General features: G+C 40.2%; 1 protein-coding gene and 1 pseudogene across 21 annotated transcripts in view; both read left to right on the forward strand.

The window, feature by feature from the left end:
- The window catches only part of CADPS (calcium dependent secretion activator), a 477,516-nt gene that overhangs the window by 90,819 nt on the left and 363,101 nt on the right, over positions 1–23,596 (forward strand). For all 21 annotated transcript variants that reach the window (XM_063630798.1, XM_055260407.2, XM_055260410.2 and 18 more), the window contains one exon: positions 14,069–14,182. In XM_063630798.1, coding sequence (XP_063486868.1) covers positions 14,069–14,182 — 114 coding nt within the window. The remainder of the gene's footprint in view (positions 1–14,068; positions 14,183–23,596) is intronic.
- On the forward strand, positions 272–980 carry LOC134735501 (large ribosomal subunit protein eL14-like; annotated as a pseudogene).

Here is a 23,596-nt window from a genome sequence, read left to right on the forward strand (position 1 = left end):
TGAAAAATCTAGTTTCCGGCCGGGCGCGGTGGCTCAAGCCTGTAATCCCAGCACTTTGGGAGGCCGAGGCGGGTGGATCACGAGGTCAGGAGATCGAGACCACGGTGAAACCCCGTCTCTACTAAAAATACAAAAAATTAGCCGGGCGCAGTGGCGGGCGCCTGTAGTCCCAGCTACTCAGGAGGCTGAGGCAGGAGAATGGCGTGAACCTGGGAGGCGGAGCTTGCAGTGAGCCAAGATCGCGCCACTGCACTCCAGCCAGGGTGACAGAGCGAGACTCTGTCTCAAAAAAAAAAAAAAAAAAAAAGAAAAAGAAAAAAAAGAAAAGAAAAATCTAGTTTCCTTCTCACTGAATGCCACTGACATTGTGTTGAGGAGCTTCGTGGAGGTTGGCCAGGTAACCTCCATGTTCCTTGGGCCTTATGCTAGAAAACTGGTCACAACTGTAGATGTTATTGATCAGAATGGGGCTTTGGTCGGTGGACCTTGCACTCAGGCAAGGAGACAGCCTATGCCTTTCAAATGCATGCAGCTCACTGATTTCATTCTCAGGTTTCCACACAGTGCCCAGCAGAATTATGTCCCACAAGCCTGGCGGAAGGCAGACAATGCAAAATGGGCAGCCACATGATGGGCCAAGAAGATTGAAGCCAGAGAAGGGAAAGCCAAGATGGCAGATTTTGACATTTTAAAGTCATGAAGGCAAAATGCGGAACAGAATCATCAAGAATGAAATTAAGAAGCTTCAAAAGGCAGCTCTCCTGAAAGTGTCTCCCAAAAAAGCACCTGCTATTAACAGTACTGCTGCTAAAGTTCCAGAAAAAAAGATGACCACTGCGGGCAAAAAGGCTGCAACGCAGAAGTTTCCTGCCTAGGAAGCAAAAGGCCAGAAGGCAGTACCTCCTTTGGAAGCTCAGAAGAGTCAAAACATGCCAGCCTAAAAAGCACCAGCTCCAAAGGCATCTGGCAAGAAAGCATAAGAGGTTATTATAATCCCAGCACTTTGGGGGCCGAGGTAGGCGGATCACCTGAGGTCAGGAGTTCGAGACCAGACTGGCCAACATGGCGAAACCCCGTCTCTTCTAAAAATACAAACATTAGCCAGGCATGGTGGCACGTGCCTGTAATCCCAGCTACTCGAGAGGCTGAGACAGAATTGCTTGAACCCGGTAGGTGGAGGTTGCAGTGAGCTGAGATCGTGCCATCGGGTGACAGAGCAAGACTCCATCTTAAAAAAAAAAAAAAAAAAAAAAAAGTAAATGTTGTTTCTGGAAAAGAAAAATCTAGTTTCTATTTCACATGCAGTTACAGAATATTTACCTCATACTAAAGAGGATAGGAAATACCTTTCATCCTTTATAAAAATATACCAGAGTTCAGTTGGTTCAGCAGGTGTTTCTTGCAATGGCTCTTAACTTTGGCTTATGTCAGAAATGCTCGTGAAGTTTCTAAACTTGTACATACCTGGGTTTCTATTCCCAGCCATTCTGAGTGAGTGGGTCTGTGGCAGGTGTATAGGCATCAATATTTTCTGTAAGCTTCATGGGTAATGCTGATGCAAGACAGACATTAAAGTTCATGCTGTATATCAATCATATAATAAATACCAAGAGTCAGGGATGAGGGAGTTCAGACTAAAGAGTTATCATTCAGGGGCTGGAAGGAGCCATCGGAGAGAAGTGATCTGAAGTAGCATTTTGATAGACAAGATTTTGCCAAGTGAAGAAAGTGAAGGGAAAATGCAGAAAGGCTTTTAAATAGCATAAGTAGCTTAAAAATGCATCTGTGGAGTTACTAAAAAATTGACTTAGTAAAAAATGAAATTTGAACAATTGTTAACTAATCACAGGGACAATGATCTCGACATTTCTTGCAACGAAATATTATAAGGGGAAACAAGAGCTATCTCCAAAGTGATTGCAGTAGTATTCCATGAAGTATCCCCATGTGTTTACCAATATTTGAAATATATACTGTTTGTCCATTGATAAGACAAGTGGTGTCACTCAACCTGAGGGAAGTTCAACCTCTCCACTGCTTCCAAAAGGAGCCAAAGCTATTTCTCTGTCAGATGGAGCAAGAGTCATTAAATCACTGATGCCTTTAAATTATCAAAAATATAAAATCACAGAGGGAGAATCGAGCCAATGATAAATAGCATTTTAATAAGCCAGAACTCATTTGTGGGTACAGAAAAGTCTCTGAAACCCCAGTACAATTCAGCCAGCTCATATTGCCATAAGACATGAGATGATGAAACTCAGAAATGCTGATGGCTTTTTGCTCTTTCCTGCTTCTGAATATGAGGACAGGCTTGAGTGATAGAATTTTCTGTTCTTCCCTGGGCTTGCTTAGGCCTGCATCATGTGTGCTGCTGTATTTGGATCCCTTTACAGAAGGTCTCCATGTGCACATGTGTGTGCCTCTTTAACTAATACACTTTATTTTTTAGAGGAGTTTTAGGTTTATAGAAAAATTGAGCAGAAAGTACAGAGAGTTCCCGTATACTCCATATCCCCCTACCTCCAACAGTTTCCCCCATCATTAACATCTTGCATTAGCATGCTCTATTTGTTACAGTTGATGAGCCAATACAGATACATTATCATTAACTAAAGTTCCTAGTTTACATTAGGGTGTGCACTTGTGTTTTTCATATTTCCTGGTTTCAGATCACCTTCACTCTTTGTCCTGTTTTTTCTCTCTGCTATTCTGGATCCTAAATGGCGATTGTTAGAACAACCAGCCAAGGTCTCCACATTCCTCCACATCCCCCAGCAGCCTGAAAAGCGACTGCCAATCACTTGTACCTTCTCTCCCTGTTCATGCTGACAGGATAATGTTCTTATCTAAATCAATTTCAGTGAAGCTCATGGTCACAGTTTGTGAATGTTACATTAGCGTCACGTATAACCTGTACATAGACTGCATTCAGATTTTTTCAACTTTTTCTCTAGAAATAATTGCTACTGATAAGTTCACTATTAAACCTTATAAGACCCAAGATGGTGTGTGGTGATTTAGTGATTTCATATGTTGCTGTGCTAGTATTTTAATCTGAGCTCCAGCCAAATGGAACAATCTGTCATTTCGTTTCTAATAGTTGTGACTTTATTTTTGGACTCCTCTGTTGTACATACTCAGACAGCCACCTCTAATCCTTGTTTTTTGAGTTGGCAGGGTCTAGATTGTAATTGAAAAAAGAGATTCTTGCTGTGTCCTCCAAGAAGGTCCCACAGTTTATCATCTTGTCTTTCCTCACCCATTTTGTACCCTCAACCTGGAATGCCCTCCTCATCTCTCTCTCGCCTTTTCTCCCTACGGCCTTCCTCTTTTCCCAGCTATCCCAGTCTCTGCAAACTGAGATTCTAGATATGATTCAGGACCCTCCTCTCTTCAAATATCACAGCAAGCCTGAAACATTCTCCTGATTCTATGCTAACCCCCAGAACTCATTCCTATTCCCTGATTCTACATGATCTTTTTTTTGTTTGTTTTGTTTTGTTTTGAGATGGAGTCTCGCTTTGTTGTCCGTGCTGGAGTGCAGTGGCGCAATCTCTGCTCACTGCAAGCTCTGCCTCTCGGGTTCACACCATTCTCCTGCCTCAGCCTCCCGAGTAGCTGGGACTACAGGCACCCGCCACCATGCCCTGCTAATTTTTTGTATTTTTAGTAGAGATGGGGTTTCACCATGTTAGCCAGGATGGTCTTGATCTCCTGACCTCGTGATCCGCCTGCTTCGGCCTCCCAAAGTGCTGGGATTACAGGCATGAGCCACCGCGCCCGGCCAATTCTGCATGTTCTTAAACCATGTCACTCTCCTATGCAAAACACTTCAGTGCTTTCCCACCATTCTTTGAGTTCAAGCCCAACTCCTCAGTTTGGCATGCAAGCGCCTGTACTGTGTTCTATTCTCTGCCTATTACATTCTCATGCTATATTCTCCAAGACTATACCCTAGCACTCTCCTCCTGACTACTACCTTGCTGGTGGTAGATTCACTACTAGCAGATTCATTGATTCACTAGAGCAGTGGTTCTGGAAGCATAGTCCACATGCCCCTGGAAGTCTGCAAGGTGATTTTCCTAGTAATGCCAAGACATTATATGCTTTTTTTCTCACTATGTTAACATTATCAATAATGATGCAAAAGCAATGATGAGGAAGATTGCTGGTACCCTGGCACAAACCAAGGCAGTGGTGCCAAACTGTACCAGTAATCGTTATATCTCTCATGGCCATGTAAAAACGGCCAACTTCACGGAATACTTTCCTTGATGAAACCATAGAAAGTGTTAATTTTATTAAATGTTGATCCTTGGGCACACACCTTTTTAATATTCCATACAATGAAATGGTAAGTATACATAAAGCACTCAGGCAGCATGAGGAAGGACAACAGTTGTCTCATGGGAAGGGACTTGTCTGATTGAGTTGCCAACTAAACAAGCCTTTTTAAAAAATGGAAAATCATTTTTACTTGGAAAAACAATCAACAGACAAATGTAGGTATTTCATAGATGTTTTCTAGAAAGTAAACGGAGGGAGCCTGTTACTTCAAGAAAAACAACTGACAATATTTTTTGCTAATAATAAAATTTGAGATTTCAATCACCACCTTAATCTGGACAGTTTCTTAATACCCAAAGATTTTTTTGATATCAGTGGCAATATTAAGTCATATGATTTTTTATGTATTGTGTGATGAAATGTGTGAACATTTGGAAAATTAACATAACTCACTGAATTCATTTTTGATATGACCAATGTATGATTTTTAAAAAATAAAACCACTTATGGGCCAGGCGCAGTGGCTAATGCCTGTAATCCCAGCACTCTCGTAGGCCGAGGTGGGCGGATTGTTTGAGGCCAGGAGTTTGAGACCAGCCTGGCCAACATGGTGAAAACCCATCTCTACTAAAAAAAAAAAAACACACAAAAATAGGCTGGGCTTGGTGGTGCATGCCTGTAATCCCAGCTACTTGAGAGGCTGAAGCATGAGAATTGCTTGAACCTGGGAGACAGAGGTTGCAGTGAGCCGAGATCACACCACTGCACTCCAGCCTGAGTGATAGAGTGAGAGACTCTGTCTCAAAAACAAAACAAAACAAAATTAAAAAAACACTTATGGGTAAAAGATTCATTCAAATAGCAAGACAGATCAATGGGTTTTAATGTAATTGAGTATAAAAAGTTCATTAATATGGTGTCTGATTTCACAGTGCATCTAACTTTCAAGAAAATACCAGCACTTGGGCTTTGGTACAGTATCAGGAAGACTATGCCATTTGTCTGAAAAGGCTATTACAATATCTCTCAGTTTTCCAACAGCCTATCTGTGGGAGGCCAGATTTTCTTCATATACTTCAACCAAAACTGCATTTCATAACCGACTGAAAGCAGAAAAAGAAATGAGGATCTAACTGTCCTCTACTCATCTCTAAAAGATATTTCTTCACTATTATTTTGTTTTGGAAAATATTATTTTCATAAAAGGGTATTATTTCAGTTTAACATATGATGGGTTTGTTATTTTTAATGAGTTAATATTTTAAACTCCTCAGTTTTAATATCACTATAGTATTTGTTAATAGCTATAAAACAACTTACATAAACAAAACCTCCTTGCAGTCCTCAGTGATTTTTAAGAAGGGAAAGAGACTTGACATCAAAAAGTTTGAGAATGATGGCAACTAGCCAACTAACTCTTAATGAGATCTTTGGCTCTGGAACTCCTTATTTGACCACATGCTAGAAGAATCCATGTGAGTACGGCCTGAGTACCTCCAAGTTGGAAAAATGTTCTTTTTTTTTTTAATGTTATCGGATTCAAGGGTACAACATTTGTCCTACTAAAGAACAACTTTTAAGAGCTTTGTGGGTGGAAGGGTGAAAGGTAGACCTCCTTCTCCTTCTTTTCGTCCCCTTTGATCCTTTTCCTCTTCTCTTTTGATCTTCAATCCAATCTTTAGCCCCAACTCACCTTCTAGATGCATTTTCCCTATTTTTTTCCGCTTCTACTAGATAATTGTTGATTGGGAGAATCCTATCTTAATCAGTGTTCAACTTACGTCTCCAAGTTCATTTCCCTGTAGGTCATAGAACTCTTTGTTGGAATGTCATGTGGGCAATTTATAGGTCTTCATTCTTTCTCTTCTGCCCAAAAGTAGATCTTTAGGAATAACATGCTGATTGGTCTTTCTATTATTAAATAATTTTAAAATTGAGCTCATTTTTTAAAAGTAGTAATTAACTTATATTCAGCTGCTACCCTAAATTTTTTTAAAAATGAGCAAGAATTGTTATATGTAGCAGAATTTTACATTTTTTCTAAAGAAACACTTTGTAAAATGTGGTAGAGGTATGCAAGAGGATAGAACATATCTATTTTAACAATAGCTACTACATAAGACTACAGAAAGCTTATGGTTTTGGATATTATTGCTTAGAAGAAAGTGATTTGATGTATGTTTAATGCAAAAACAAAAACTAAATAGTACAGTTAGTACATGGGGAGGACATACTCATGGGAGTATTACTTAAATAATTGAATTATTATTTGAATAGTTGAATTTTGGGAAACCATGTTCCAAAGGGAAGTCTAGGATGACAGCCTCATCGTAATTCTCCCCACCTTCAATATGTTTTTCCCCCTTCAACTTGCATTTCAGAATTACTCATTTATATTTTGCCACGATAAAGTCTTCCACATTTTTTCTTCAAGCTAAGTAAAACTCACTTAAAATGCCTTTTTCAGAGTATGTTATGTAAATATACATATATAATATAAAAGGTGAGAAGAACTTTATGTAAATAAGTAAATATTTGGTTAAGATGATGCGATTTCTAAATTTTCTAAAAGCAGGACTTCCTTTAGAGTAGAACATATTTAGTCTGGTTGTAGAAAGGGCATATTTTATTTGTTGATAAAATTCATGGCCCAATATAAATTTTTGAAGTCTTCAAGAAAAAGAAATTAAATAAACATTGCCCTAATCTCTCTAGATTAGCTGATGATTTTTAAGCACTTTTTGAGTTGACATTTTTTCCAGTTATCTATAATAAAGACAAGATTTAAAAACCTGTCTCTTTTTTCCCAGATAATGATTTCTTTTTTAAAAAAGAAAACACATGGCTTATATTAAAAATTGCAATATACAATGCTGACATTATACTTTAAGTAGAAAAGGACCTAATTTATGTGTATAACTGGAACGTCTCCATACACCCAAAGATATTTTTCTACTCGCTGCTGCCTATGCTTGGAATGCTGCTGTTTGAGATTCCTTCTTTTACAGTAAGCATTGCTTCCCCCTTCTTTCTGATACAGTTGCTGTTGCAATAGGAGATGTATTAACCAATAAGCATCTTAATAAGTATGCATTCTTCCATGACTATTGTAAACCATGTGTATCCATTAGGAATGCATCTGGCTGCCAGTAAGAGAAAACATACAGTGACTTGAACAAGTAGAAATTTATTTATTTTTTCTCACATAATGAAAAAGCCAGAGATGGGTGTTTACAAACATTTGTTCAGCCACCCAAAAATGTAAGGACCACATTTCTGCGATGCTCTTAGCCTTTCCCGGATGGTCATGAGATAGATACCATGGCTGTAGACAATAGATTTGTATTCTCAGCAGAAGAAGGGGCAGCAGGAAAGGAAAAGATTATACCACCAAGTATGTTCATTTTCATGAGGATTTCAAACATTTCTCCAGAAGATGCCCCCAGTAGTTTTCTGCCTCTGTTACACGGCCACCCATAATAGAAAGCGAAACTGGGAGGGGAGTAATTGGCTTTCCAGCCTCTAAACTAGAAGGGCCAAGAAAGAATGAGGTAAGGAATACCACATCAGTGATACCTTCAAAAGGCTGAGTAAATAAAAAAAGCATTGAAAGAAGATAAAAGATAAATGATAGGGAAAAAAATACTTCTTATATTGTTTTTATTATTGAGTCCTTACTCTATGCCAGATACTATGCTATATATTATTACATGTATTATAAATATATATATTATACATATATTATCCCACCTAGTTTTCACAAAGACTCTGTAAAGTAGATATTGCTTTCCCCTATTTACAGAGGAAAAACCCAAAACCAATTACTTGACCAAGGTCTCATAGCAAAGCTAGGATGTGACCTGAGCTTGCTCTGACTTCAACATTGCCTCTCCTGAGACCGACACTTAGAACATGCAGTTTTCTCCTCACTGCAGATCACATTTCACGCTTCTCCAGAATGCTTCAGTAAATTACAAACTGCCTGAAATGCAGTGGGAATTTTCAGGCCTTGGTTAGTGAGGTAGACAGAACCAAGAATGCTTGAATAGTTCTAGCAAACGCTGCTGCAGCGCTTTCTTCTACAATAATCACCTTCCATCTTTTCGGGTTTTCTGCTTGGAATTCATTACTGCAATTCTGAATTCTGACCTTGATGTACAAGTGGTTTCTGTACATATTAAATGCTTTTAGATGGACTTCTATTTTAGGAGGATTCTCTCTCTAAGCGGCTCATCGAAGCCCATTTGTTTATTTAGAGTTGTACTGTCAGCTACTCTGGGCCAATTATTTCAGTTTATTCGTGCAAGGTCACCTTTTGGGTTCAATGCTATCTGAGTCAGTTAACTTTTAACCAGAGACAAACTCTGTCCCACAGTTGATTCTTAGACTGGCTTTTGCAAGCTTCTAAGTAAGATTTTCATTCATTCATGCAATTGGCAAAGGATGTTAAGAAGCCAAAGATGAGTATGCGATTTCTGACTCAATTGTGAGAAATTCGAGAGGTAAGATTGTGCCTTGATACTGTTATATCGCCAGAGCCTAACGCTGTGCCTGGTATACACTAAGCCCTTAATAGGCTCATGTATTCATTCAGCAAACGTTCGTTGAGAGCTCACTGTGTGCATAGCAGCAAATGAGACATGTGTACAGATAAATAAGAAGCACAACAGTGAACAAGACAGATATGGTCCTTGTACTTGTGAAACATATATTCTTGTGGAGAGACAGATAATGAAAAGTAGGTATAATTTTAAAATAAAGAAGGCCCTAATATGCATCATAGGAAAATGGATAAATTGTGGTATACCTGTAAAATGGAATACTACCCAGCAATGAGAAGGGACCAGCTATTGCTACTCCTAACCACAGGGATGAATCTCATCATGTATGATCGTATTGACACCAAGTTCAAAAACAGGCAACACTCATCTGTGATAATAGAAGTCAGGCTAGTGGTCACTTTTGGAGGGAGCAATGACTTTGGGAATATCCAGGAGCTTCTGGGGTCTGGGTAACGTTGTTTATCTTGATATGAAAGTTTGTTATCTGGAAAAGTTTACCTTGTGAGAATTTCTTATACTGATTGGGCATGACGGCTCACGCTTAAAATCCCAGCACTTCGGGAGGCCAAGGCAGGTGGATCACTTGAGGCCAGGAGTTCGAGACCAGCCTGATCAACATGGCAAAACCCCATCTTTACTAAAAATACAAAAATTAGCTGGGCGTGGTGGTACTTGCCTATAATCCCAACTACTCAGGAGGCTGAGGCAGGAGAATCACTCGAACCTAGGAGGCAGAGTTTGCAGTGGGCTGAGATGGCACCACTACACTCCAGCCTGGGCAACAGAGCAAGACTGTCTTGGGAAAAAAAAAAGAATTCCTCATATTCTGTGCTGATAAAGTATATTTTTCTATGTACATGTTTTAATTAAATAATTTTACCTTAGAGAAGATAAGTGCCAACTGTGATAATGGCTGTGCAGGAAATGCTCAGGTTGCAGGGCACTGTGACAGAGATTATCTGGGAGAACATTACTGTAGACGGAATGGTCAGGGAAGAGCTTCCCAGGAGATGCTGGCTCGGCTGAATCCTAAGGGGCCAGCCATGGGGAAAACCAGAAGCGCATCCCTGGTGAAGGGAACAGCAAGAGCAAAGGCTCTCAGGCAAGAAAAGTCGGGGCACAGTTGAGAAGTAAAAAAGACACCAGTGTGTTGGAGACCAGAGTAAGTAAAGAGCAGAGTGCAGCAAGTCAAAGTCAGGGTATGTCATGCAGGGCCTTGGAGGCCACTGAGTTTATCATTTGGCTCTTCTTTTATGCCAGGCCATGCGCTAAGATCTTGAGGTGTATTACCCCATTTCCTTTTCATCTTTTTAGCAATCTTGGGAGGTCAGTTTTATCACCCAAATTTTTTAATGAGGAACCAAGGCTTAGGGAAAGTAGCTTACCCAAGGTCATCCAGGCTGGAAGTGAGTGGTATCACCAGGACTTGAACCTGTGTCTCTTGAACCCCAAGCCTGTACGCTCAACTCCTAACTCATGAATCTGCCTCTGAGCACTTGAGTTTAAATAAATAAATACTTTGCCACATAAAACATGCATCCATAGGACTGTGAACAAATTGCTGAGAAAACAGCGACCTCCACCTGGGGAGTCTGGAAGGGAGCACATGCACTAAATTTAAAGATGTAGACATGTGAAATGTCCCCAGAGGCAGGCATTCTCAAGGGAACAGTATGTGCAAACACTCAAAGATGAGAATTAGGGTGGGCACAGTGGTTCACACCTATAATTCCAGCACTTTGGAAGGCCAAGGCGGATGGATCACCTGAGGTCAGGAGTTCGAGACCAGCCTGGCCAACATGGCGAAACCTCATCTCTACTAAAAATACAAAAATTAGCCAAGTGTAGAGGCGCACACCCATAGTCCCAGCTACTTGGGAGGCTGAGGCAGGAGAATCACTTCAACCCAGGAGGTGGAGGTTGCAGTGAGCCAAGATCACACCACTGCACTACAGCCTGGGCAACAGTGAGACTCTGTTTTTTCGTTTGTTTAAAAAAAAAAAGATGAGAATTAATCATCACAGTAGCTAAGATGTATTGAGCATTCATCCTGTGCTAAGTTCTGCAGTGAGTATTTTGCTTATCTTAATCCTCACAACAACCCTATCAGGTCAATATTGGCCCCATTTTACAGATGAGAAAACTGAGCTTTAGAGAGGTTAGTCATTTGCCCAGGGAGACATGGCTAGTGGGTTGACTAAATAAACACTAGGCTTGTTGAATTAGTGGTGAGAAAAGTAGTGAATTGTAAACCAGTAGGTGGCAAAACCCACACATAAACAAAGTTCTGCCACTGAAGTCCATGCCCCCAACTCTCCTGCTGAGAGCTTAATGTGACTAGGGAAGCAAGGGATGCTTTGTGTGGCTTTGTGATGTGTGTTCTTTGAACTTGACTAAAATTAATGTTCCTGAAGTTCCTTAGCTCCTTTCTCCTTTGAGAGTTTTATATTCTGTAATTTCTCTTCTCTGAAATCCTGAATCATAATTTTATGTGCTTTTTTGTTTGCCTTTTCCTCTCCACCTAGACTATAAGATCCCTGAAGAAAAGCCCTTATCTCTTTTGATTCCTTAATGCCCAGCCCTAAGAAATAACGGGTGAGATCAGGGTTTGAGTGTGTTGACCACTGAACCCTTAGTGTCTGGTGCAGGGCTGGGCAGAGGGTGGTTGCTCTGTAAATATTTCTTAACTAGATGAGCACCACACTTATTTAAGGGAAGGTTAGAGAGATAATAGATTTGGCCTAGGTCAACAATCAGTCTTGATCATTCATATGGTATGTGCATAATTTTATTTCAATTACTTAATCATTTAAGACAAAAGCAAAATCTATAGGCCTCCATTCCTCTCCTGCCCCATCATCCCACCCCACTCCCAAAATCACGCAAAGCTGGTATTGACACTGTTTTAGAAGGAATTCTGAGCAAAAAATCCTGTGAGATGCGGTCCTATACTGTTAGGATTTGTGAACTAGATTAAGGCTGGCCTGCTTAAAATAAATTTGTGTTATGGGTATCATTTTTATGAGCAAATCAACTGCTACCTAATATTTCAGTTCAAATGGTTTCAAGCACATAAAAAATAACTGTGATTTTCTCTTCAATTTCACATATCAATATCCATGGGTCAGAGCAGGAAAGCTTAAGCAACTTAGAAGTGAGTTTATTCCATGTTTTAGGTCTGAACTGGTCCAGTGCAATAGCCACTAGCCACATGTGGCTATTGAACACCTGCAATTTGGTTACTCTGAATTGAGTTATGTTGTAAGGGTAAACTACACCAGATTCCAAAGGCATAGCATTTTTTACATGTAAACTGTCTCATTAATAATTTAAATACTGATTACATGTTGAAACGTTATTTTGGCTATATTAGGTTAAATAAAGTATATCAAAATTCATTTCACTTGTTTCTATTTTTTAATGTGGCTACTATAAAACTTAAAATTATACATGTGGCTAACATTGAATAGTGGTGCCCTAGAATGTAACAAATATGAGTCTGATAAATTTCTAACCCCTTTTAATCTACCCTTGACTTCACTCTTCCCCAACTTCTTCCAAAGATACAAAAATTAGTGAATGCCCCCAGCTTCCATCTGTGTCACAAACAAAATTCTGTTTTGTTTTTGTTTCTTCACTGAGTCAAAACTCATGCTGGCTTTGAGTCTCCTAAAGCTTTAAACTTTATTTTCTAATCATATTGACTCTAATGGTAAAATCGCTTGGATTTATATAAAAACTTTTAATTTTTTAAAAGTACTCATTATGTTATTGAATAACTATAACTATCCCAGGACAATGGGTAATTAGAATTACCACCATTTTCCAAGTGAGAAAACTAAGGATGAGATAAAATTTATTTAAACCCAGCCCCGATCCAGAAAGGCTGGCTCTTCACTCTCAGGTCAATGCAGAATATAAGTAGCTTTTTCCAGATGACACCGTGGCCAACAGAACTGGTACTGGATTGATCTTCTTACTTTTTGCAGTAGAACAGTGGTTTACACAGGTAGTTTCTCATGATCAATTATAAAGCATAACTTTTTACAAAAAGTTTAATTATTTCAAGTAAAAGTTGTTAACTTTTAAAACAGCAAAGTTTTGGCTGACTTTTTAATATACATATTTTATATAAATTAGAACCAATGAAAAGATACGTGAAAATAACCTGTCTTGCATACACTCCATTCATTCGTTCATGTAATCAGCCCTGAGTCTCTGGCACATGTAAGGCAGTTAGCTATGCCCTGGGAAAACATCGATGAATAAGATAGCAAGAAAAGACACATCATGTAACAAATTTAATCATCATCAAGCAGTTAAATAAACACTGTGCTGTGGAATCACATAGCAGGAAGACCTGCTCCTAGCCTAGGGGCTGGGAAGGGCTTCATAAATTAGTGCTGCCTGCATCGATACCTGATGGATGGTAGGATAGAGCCAGATAAGGAGTGAGGAGGAGGAATGAGTATGAATCTTTTAGGAATATTTTCCTAAGAAAGAAAGGTGGGATTGATAGGCAAGGAATTGTACATAACCTAGTACCCAAATTCTCTATGCCATATCCCGGAAGTATATCCTGTACCCACACATCATCTGTCATGTGATCATGGATGTACCAACAACAATAAAGTCTGAAAACCTCTGCATGTGGTCATGCTGCATTCATCAAGGTATTTCAGACCACCAGAGGGGCATGTGCAGTGCTGTGTTCGCTATTACATGTTTAACAACCACCTCTCAGGAGGGAAAAAAACTGTTTTGTAGCATTTGCCAATTTCCATTGTATAAATATTCCCACCTTGGCTGATATGAAGCTGCCAATGAGACAACACTGAATGTGGAGCTGGGAAGAGATGGGTGGTAGCACTCCCTTACACAGAATTTCCCTCATGCAAAACCATAGGTGTAAGTAACCTCAAAAGCACTGATAAAAGTGAAATATGGTAAAATAACTAGGAGGCAATGAATTTTAAGTATTAAAAGTGTATTAACTTTGTTTTTAATATAATTTATTTAACTATATATTATTTTAAAGTAATGGCTGTGTTTAACACTGGCTCACAGAAGTTTCCACAGATTCACTAATCAGCTGGCACACACCTGTACAAGCCAGCTCCAATACACCAATGGGTCTGACATCTTCAGCATAAAGTATCCATGATCCTTGTCTAAAACAAGTTCTCACATTTCCCTCTTTTTCTGTTTTCTTACAGATCAGCAAACAGCAGCTGCAGACAGTCAAGGACAGGTTTCAGGCTTTCCTCAACGGGGAAACCCAGATCATGGCTGACGAAGCCTTCATGAACGCTGTGCAGAGTTACTATGAGGTGAGAGTCACTGTTCGGAAGCATGCCAAGACCACTCAAGCCCTAGGCCTGGGGAGTCTGAGCTGCAGGGCAATGGGGACAATCGTTTTGGTTCACAGGATCATCCCTCCTAAGGCAAAGGGGTTGGTGATTGGTTACAATGTTAAGAAATAACAGTATTTTCTTTTGGGGAAAACTAAATGTAAGCTACTATTTAACAACGGAGTGTTATACCAGGCAATATACGGAGTGTTTTTCATACAAGATATAACAGTCTTATGAATTAGGTCTGATTGTATTTCCATTTTACCGATGAAGAGACTGAGGCTCAGAGAGGTTAAATTAATTACTCAAGGTCGCACAGCTATGAAAAATCACAACCTGTGACTTTGAGTCAGGAGCATTTTTCTCACCACTTATACCGTTTTTAAAGGATGTTAGCACCTCCCAAGGATGGTGGCTTCATGAACTTCCTTATTATTTTTTTAAAAATGCTGCTTTCTTTTCTGGAGCTGGAACCACTGTCCAAAATGCAGTGCTGTTCTCTAGAGAAAATCTACAAAAGAGAGAATGTGTTCTGAGTATGTATTACAGGTAAATTGTCACCACTAGACCTCAGAAGCTTTTCAGTAAAGTGGATTTGTATTTCTGCAAATATTTTTAAATTTTATAAGTGTTCTTTCTTAGTGTGCATATTGGCTATTATTTCTACATGATTATGAAGTGGACATGCCATACCTTCCTATTGGCAATGCTTTCCTCATATGCATATTTTCAAATATGATTACTTGGTCACTGAGTGACATTTTACTTTATATTAATCTATTTTAATGTGAACCAGGTAAATACTCTCTGTGTTTGGAATCCTATGCCCCAAATGTCTTATGCATTGTCAAGGCTATATGACAACCATTAGAGACCAGCTCCTAAGCACTGAAAGCTTATGATGTCCTGCTATATAAAATTCACAGTAATAATGATAAACTTGAAGATAGGTACAAGAAAAACCTAACAAAATCTGATTTTCCCCTGGGATTGTTTCACTGATTTCCTTCTTTCCTTGTTTCCTTTATTTATTAGATAGAAAATTATTTCAAAACAAAAATGTTGGTTTGCCTGCTTTGCTGGTGCTCTAAGCACGTACTTAGTCTGCCCATCTGATTCAGCCCACAACAGATGCTTTCAATATGTTAATTGATTGAAGCCTCAATAGAGGCAAAATCCTGATTTGGCAAAACTCTTCTTCCCACTTGCTAAAACACTTGACTCCTTCCTTCATGGAGAGAGTAAGACTGCAGTTAGATCTTGTGAAAATATTATTGATTGGTTTGCTAATTAGCATTGAATAGTAAACAATCTTTGTGATGTTTGCTGGGACCAACCACAGACTCCTTTTACACACCATTTTCTTCATGAAATTTTTACTTGGATCTATTTTAGAAGTCAAATTTGTTTTTATAGTTGTCCAAATTTAAATCTTTTAAAATTTTTCAAGCATCATTCATTATCACCAATGAGTGTCAAACTTGCTGCTTTATCTGATGTGGTACAGTTATTTGGTTGAATTTCATGGGGAGTAGAAATCAGATTTGGAATCACAGTGATATATGATAGTGAATAACTTGAATATATTTAACAAAGGTTTTGTTTAGAAACTGCCCGGGAATGAAATTAATTTTCCCTCTTTGTTCAAGTTCTAGAAGCCAGTGGGAGAGTAATGGCAGAACCCTTGTCAGGCCAAGCAGACCCCTATCGATAGTTCTCCATATTTACAGTCATTCACCAGAGTTTATAAATTTGTAGATTGCAAATCTTAATTAGAAAGCTCATTTGACTAATGGCATAAATTAAAAGAAAGTGTCATTTCTATCTATTAATTAAATGTGAAAATTAATAGTCATCAATGGGCTAATGAGTCCCTGGAAATTACCATTACATCTATAGTGATCCTAATGTTGTCCTCTATAGTGGCTAGTTTATTGGAAACAGTTTCTTTTTTTGTCTGGTAAGAATACAGGCATTGAGAAATTACTGAATATTTAATGTTAGCATTTGAGCAACATAAGAAAGGATGTGGGGTGTTAATGATCTAACTGCTCTTCATTAGTAAATACTCTGGGGAGTCCTAGATTCACTTTTCCAGGGAAGTCTAATCCTCTGAAGCGAAGGTTCTCTATCACGAGATCAGGGTTAACACTTTACTTGGGAGCTCTCCAAGTTGATCACACCTTCCTTTCTCCTTTCGCCTTCATTCTTGGGCTATGGAGAAGCTAGTGTCTCTTCCTCTACCCAGCTCTGGGTTCCAATTGCTTCTCTGTTGGCCCCTGTCTTAGGACTCTACAGATTATAAGTGACTGATACCTAGGTCATACTGGATAACCCTAAAAAGAGATTTATTTCCTCAATTAACTTAAAAGTCCACGAGTAGGCCTGGCTTCAGCCATGGCTGGATCCAGAGGTCCAAAGTTACCAGCAGGTTGGGTATCTGCCCCCCATCTCTCCACTGTGCTCATCCCTGTGTTGACTTCCTTCTTGGTCAGCTTCTTTCCATGTGGGAGACCTTGGCAGCCCCAGGGCACATCCTACCAGTTTAGCAACTCCAGGAGCAAAGAGAACACCCCTGCTGAGCTCCCTAGCAAAGAGCTGGGGTGACTTAGTTGGACTGACATGGATCATATGTCCCTTCTTGAGTCAATCACAGTGGATGGGGGTGAAATAGCCTGGGGGGATAAGGCTTAGGACAGCCACCATCTCTGGCACCTGAGTACAGGCTCAGCTGCACTGGAACCATTTTCAGGAAGAATGTAATGGTTTCTTAATAAAACATTAGGCTTCTTTTTACCAAAACAGGGGGAGTATATGCTCAGCAGACAAAACCAACAGATATCCTCCTTCCAAATTCTCTCTCTTTCACATACACATACACTCCACCATACCATGCCACAACTTCACACTCCAGTTTACCGACAGCAATAATGTTAAAAAAATAGCATTAACAGCAATAATCTCAAAATTTTCTGGGATTTCTGTACTTTAAAAAGTCAGTTTTAAATATCGGTCTTGTTTTGCTAATGCAGTATATTCATTACTCACTATCCACAGAGCATTAGTTCCAGGGCTTCCTCAAATACAAAATCTCAGATGCTCAAGTCCCTGATATAAAATAGCATAGTGTTTGCATATAACCTATGCACATCCTCCCATATACCTTTTTTACTTTTTTTTTTTTTTTTTTGAGTCAGGGTTTCCTTTCTGTTACCCAGACTGGAGTGCAGTCATATCATAGCTCACTGCAGCCTCAACCTCCCCGGCTAAAGTGATCCTCCCTCCTCAGCCTCCCATATAGTTGGACTACATGTGCATGCCACCATGCCAGACTAATTTTTGTATTTTTTTTGTAGAGAGAGGGTTTTGCTATGTTGCCCAGGCTGGTCTTCACCTCCTGGGCTCAAGCGATTCTCCCACCTCAGCCTCCCAAGTAGCTGGGACTATAGGTGCATGCTATCATGCCAGACTAATTTTTGTATTTTTTGTAGAGGGAGGGTTTTGCTATGTTAACCAGGCTGGTCTTGAACTCCTGGGCTCAAGTAATCCACCCGCGTTGGCCCTCCAAAATGCTGAGATTACCGGCATGAGCCACCACACCTGGCCTTCTCCCATATACGTTAAATCATCTCTAGATTACTCATAAAACCTAATACAATGTAAATGCTATGTAAATTGTTGTCATGCTATATTGGTTTTATTTGTATTACTTTTTATTGTTATTTATATTTTGTATCTGTAGTTGGCTTAATGCGTGAATGTGGAACCTATGGATACAGAGGGCCAACTGCTGTAATGATCTCTCAGCATGCTAGAGTAGTAAAGATCATCTTTTAATAAATGAAAGGAGAGAGGAAGTGCTATTCCTTTTCCATCTGTGCCCACCGAGCCCATTCTGAACCAAGCTAGTCACCATTAGCAACAAGTTGGTGAGGCCTGGGCCATGAGTGGGGATGGGAGAAAGGAGACCAAGGTCCCCATGGTTCTCAAGAGCACACAGGTTTATTTTTGTCCTTTCCTGATGGCCTGGATTGTCAGAGTGGATCAAGCAGGTCAACAGATTAATCCATTAATCTCTTCAATTCTGGCTTTCAGGGCCAAGGGCTGGGGGCTGGGATGGGTGCTCTGAGATCTGCCCCAGCAATTCTGTCTGGTTCTCACACCCCTGATCCTGAGATATGGCATCAGAGAGCCATTTCTCTGTGTTCCTCACACCTTTTCTATTTTTAAGAAAAATGTCCAAAATATAAGGCCTCCCTTGCTCTCTCCCTCCCTCCTCACACTCACCTCCTCGTGCTCACCTCCTTACCTCCCTGCTTGATTTTAGTTTCTTCACATGCTGGTCGTGACATCAGAGAAAATAGCTGGATAAAAAAGTTTTACAAAACTCAAATTCTTCCTGAAAGTGAACATGGGGGTATTTGCAAGAAAGTGGGAGTGTCAGATGTGGCAGAAGACATAAAAATTCATTTCAGGACACTGCATCTGATGTCTGAACTTCAGCCAGTGAAGCTGCTAGAGCTTTGTTTGGGGTATGTGAGTGTTGTTTTTGTTGTTGTTTTTTTTTGTTTGTTTGTACTGTTTTGTTTTTGTTTTTTAATAAATGCCTAGTTCATTTTTGTCAAACTAGCTTTGAATGTTGCAACAGACAGAGTTCTTTAGTTGCTAGCAACAGAAACTGACTGTGGTTAAATTAAGCCCTAATCATCGTCATCATCATAACAACAGCAGAAGCAACAACAACAACAATAGTTTGCTGTTGTTGCTGGTATTGCTGTTATCAGAAGAAACAGCTAAGCTTCAGAAAAGAAGGAAATCAGACCAGTTTAACTTCAGGAAGCCAGAGAGTAAGATATTACAGACACTTAATAATTGGGATAAACCTACTCTAGCCCACTCCATTCTCATGCCAACCCACTCAGAATGTGAACTCAAGAAGTGGCAGTCCTACTGACCAGGCTCAGATCCCAACCCCCCACTTGGCTAAAGAAGGACAAAGTCCTACAATCGACAATCCCACTGCAACTATGCAATGAGAAAGGGGTTCTTGGAAGAAAGACTGAGGTACTATTATCAGAAGAGGAAGAACAGTTGGCAGGCTAAAACTGCAGGTTTCATCTGTGCAAGAAGACACTGTTTAGTTATTATGGTTGAACTTTTTTTATTTAAGAGGAGTATAAGTCAGGTCACACTGGCTATTTTTCTAAAATGAAGCAATATATTTTCTAATAAGTAGAATGGCTACAACTACTCCATGGTACCTGAGATACCATGATAAACAGGTACATCCATAGGGGAAGAATAACTACCCACTCTAAAGCATTGATTCTTTCAGGGAAAGCCCAGCAAGGAGGAGGCAGGAGGTGGCAGGCAGAGTGATTAAGAGGATGAGTTTAGTGTCCAAGGCCAGGTGCAGTTCACATCTGTAATCCCAATACTTTGTGAGGCTGAGGTGGGAGGATCACTTGGGGCCGGAGATTCAAGGCTGCAGTGAGCTGTACCACTGCACTCCAGCCTGGGTGACAGAATGAGACCCTGTCTCTAAATAAATTAAAAATAAAAATTGTGTCCGACAGAGGTGGGTTGAGTTCTAGTCCTGTTACACACTGACTCTGCGACCTCAGCCAAGTCTGAGCCTTAGTTGCTTCATCTGTAATAGGACCTTCCTTGCCTAATTGCTCTCAAGACTAAATGAGAATATACATACCTGCACAGTTCCATTATTAATATATTAATGTTAGAAGATATTAATATATTAAGGTTAGAAACGAGCATGGTGGTATGGTGTCCATATGCTGCATAGAGTTGAAAGTTGATAGACTCAATTCACTCCCTGGGCATGGAGGAAGGGAGGTGCAAGATGGAGCAGGGGAAAAGGATATAGAAAAGAGAAAGGAAAGTACTTTTGCTCCTAACCTAGCACCACCTACCACAAGGTCATGGCCCTAGATCTGCTTCTGAAACTTTGCCCAGAATCCTTTACTTTTTGGTGAAGAATATTTTTAAGATTTGAAAACACATTTTATTTTAGAAATGAAAATGCACCTTGCTTCAAAGAAGGTAAAATTTGTATTTTTCCAGGTAGAAAAGATGTGTTTCAAATGATCGTGAAAGTAAAACATGCCCACTATAAAAATAAAACGGACAATGTAGAAAAATCTCTGCATTTACATGGTTAAAAAATACTTGCAATCCCATCATCCTAGATAACCACAATTAAACTTTGGTTTCTGTCTTTCCAGGTACTATTAATGTATCTATGCATATCAAGATAACTATGTGGCTTGCATATTAAGGTGGGAAATTACCACAGACTATTAAGAACCTAGTTCTTTTATTTAACACAGTTGTTTTCAATCTCCTTCCTACCTTTCCAAAGGTCACACAAATGACATACCCTCATCAGTAAACTGTCTTATTTCCTGTGGTATTCTAAATCCAGAGCCATGCTCCTATCCTCCAATCCCACCTCACCCCTGCCATTGGAAGGCTCTGGTCCATTATAACCATGTATCATGGACATCTTTGGATGCTAATGAAAAAATATATATCTTTTTTTTAATGGCTGCATGATATTCTATTTAAAAATAACAGCTAAGTTGTATTACATTCTTAGCCGATAGTAGGCAACAGGCTAACCAACTTGCAGGCATAATATCACTGAATCAGGATTCAGGGATTACCAAAATCCTACAAAGGAAGGTTGTTATAACCCCCATCTTAAAGGTGAGGAAATTAAAGCCCAGGAAGAGTACGTAAATTGCTCAGGTGGCAAAGCTAGCAAGCAACAGAGCCAGGATTTGAACCCGGGTGTTCTAATACCAGGGCCCACCCTCCTAACCATGATGTCTACTCCTTTCATTATTTATGTGCCCATTTATTAATAGCAACGAGGTTTGTGTTTCTTGCAAACCTTATTTACTCCAACATCTAGGTGTTTTTCTTATTTATATTGAAAGGATATGCTTTTTCAGAGCAGGAATGAGTCTGCCCTGGCTTCTCAGCTTATCAGCAAGCAAATGGGAGCTAGGCCAACCTCATCCGTAATGTGAACAGTCACTAAGTACTGATGTGTTTGTGTGTTTCTAAAATGACCTTGAGGTTGCTTGGCTGTGGTGATGGAGGGAAGGACTGATGGATGGAGGTCGAGTTGCTGAATTGACTGTCCTTCACAATTCCATATTTATTTGTTTATCTTCCATCTCTCATTATGACCTGTCTGGAAGTTGGCAGAAAAGCAGGGAGGATTTATGGATGTGCCCAAATAGAACCGGGCTTGGGGTTAAAGTCTCTTGTGTCAGCCACTAAAAAGCAAAAACAGAAACAAACACAGATACAAAATACAGACAGAGCTCCCAGCACAATTGAGTTTGAATAGTTGTTTTAGAGACACACAGGCACATCAGTACTTAGTGTTTGTATTCATTATAGGATGAGGCTGGCCCAGGCCCCACTTCCTCTTTGACAGACTGAGAAGCCAAGACAGATGATGTGCCTGTAAAAATAGTTTCCTGCTGCCACCTTCTCTCCTCATGGCTGTCTTGTCTCCATTGGGCAATTCATCTTTACTGTCTCCCCAGTCTTTGGCCTCCTTCCTCCATGTTCTTGTCATTCCACTCATCTCTCCTCTTTCTAGGATCTGGCAGTTGTATCTTAACACAGGACAGATAGATCCCTCCACTTTTCAGTCTTCTCAGTTTGATCCTTATCAAAGAAGAAAGGCTGGATTCCTTCATTGTTTACCGTGAAGGAGAGTGAGATTGATGGAGGTTAGGTGACTTGTATTCCACTGGTAATTCAGAAGTATTTATTGAGTAGCTACTATGTACAAAGGGAAGGGGCTATGTGAAGCAGATGCCATGTCCAGGATTCAGGGTTCACCTGATATGGTTTGGCTTTGTCCCCACCCAAATCTCATCTTGAATTGTAGCTCCCATAATTCCCACATGTCATGGGGGTACCCAGTGAGAGGTAATTGAATCATGGGAGCAGGTCTTTCCCATGCTGTTCTCGTGATAGTGAATAAGTCTCAAGATATCTGATGGTTTTATAAAGGGGAGTTCCCATGCACATGCTCTCTTGCCTGCTGCTATGCCATGTAAGACGTGCCTTTGCTCCTCCCTTGACTTCCACCATGATTGTGAGGCCTGCCCAGCCATGTGGAACTGTGAATCCATTAAATCTCTTTCCTTAACAAATTACCCAGTCTTGGGTATGTCTTTATTAGCAGCGCGAGAACAGACGAATACACCACTCAACCAGTTACCCCAGCTGGGACCCAAGTGCCAACATCTTTATTTCTTACCCCTTGTTATCAGGTCCCATGGAAAATCTAGCCTAAGCCTCTTGTTTTAAGAGAGCAATATACGGTGTGCTGGTTTCCCCTTGACCTTCTCGCCTCCATCCGGACGTAGTCTCACTCCATATTTTTCCTGCTAGAGGAGTCTGCTTTGCTCTTATAGTTCATTCACTCATTCCACAAATACTTACTGAGCACCAGCTACGTGCCAGGCACTGTCTCAGGCACTAAGAAGCAGTAATAGAAACAAACAATGACAACCCTGCCTCCCTGGAACTTATAGTCTATAGTCTAGATGGAGATCAGATATTTACCAAACAGTCACAAAAACAGTGGCAGACGGCAGCTGTGGAAGGGCTTTAGGAAAAAAGAATCTGGGGCTGAGAGCTTATAACTGAGGCCCATTTCAGGTTTGTGGGATACTAATGTGCATAGATGTAGAGGAGAGTATAGCTTCATTGTTGATTGAATGTTTTCAAGTCATCCCGTATGTTTATTAGCACTGACAACAAAGGCTTAACCCCTTAGTGTCCCCACTGCCATCACACTCACCCGGTCTCGTACAACCACCTCTCAACTGGCCTCCCTGCCTATTTTCTTGGCTTCCTTCATCAGTCTGTTTTCCACATTAAAGCCAAAGAATGTGAACTGGTTTGTGCCGTGTCCCAGCTTAAAACTTTCAATGGCTTTCCACTGCCCTTAAAATGAAGACCAACAACCCTAATCCCCTCCTCCTCCTGAATACCTCCTCCTTCTCAATGCCTCCCTGGGCTCTCTGGCCCCTCCCTGCCCATCTCACATCTGTCACCCCCAGCCCTCATTGCCACAGCCACACTGACTCCTCCTTATTTCCTCGGGCACTTGGGGTCTTCACACGTATTGTTCCTTCTCTCTAAAATAACTTAAAGCTCTCCATTCACCTATCCATCTTTCATGCATCATCTCAAAGGTGTTTTCTTTCAGGAAGGCTTTCTTGACCACGTATTAGAATAGATTCCTAGCTATAGGTTCTTGTGGACCCTTGTCTTGATAGCACTTGTTCCAGATCGTAATCATATTTGCATGGCATTATTAGGATTACGTCAGTTGGA

The sequence above is a fragment of the Symphalangus syndactylus genome, chromosome 21, assembly GCF_028878055.3.
Source record: "Symphalangus syndactylus isolate Jambi chromosome 21, NHGRI_mSymSyn1-v2.1_pri, whole genome shotgun sequence".
In the NCBI taxonomy this organism is placed as follows: Eukaryota; Metazoa; Chordata; class Mammalia; order Primates; family Hylobatidae; genus Symphalangus; species Symphalangus syndactylus.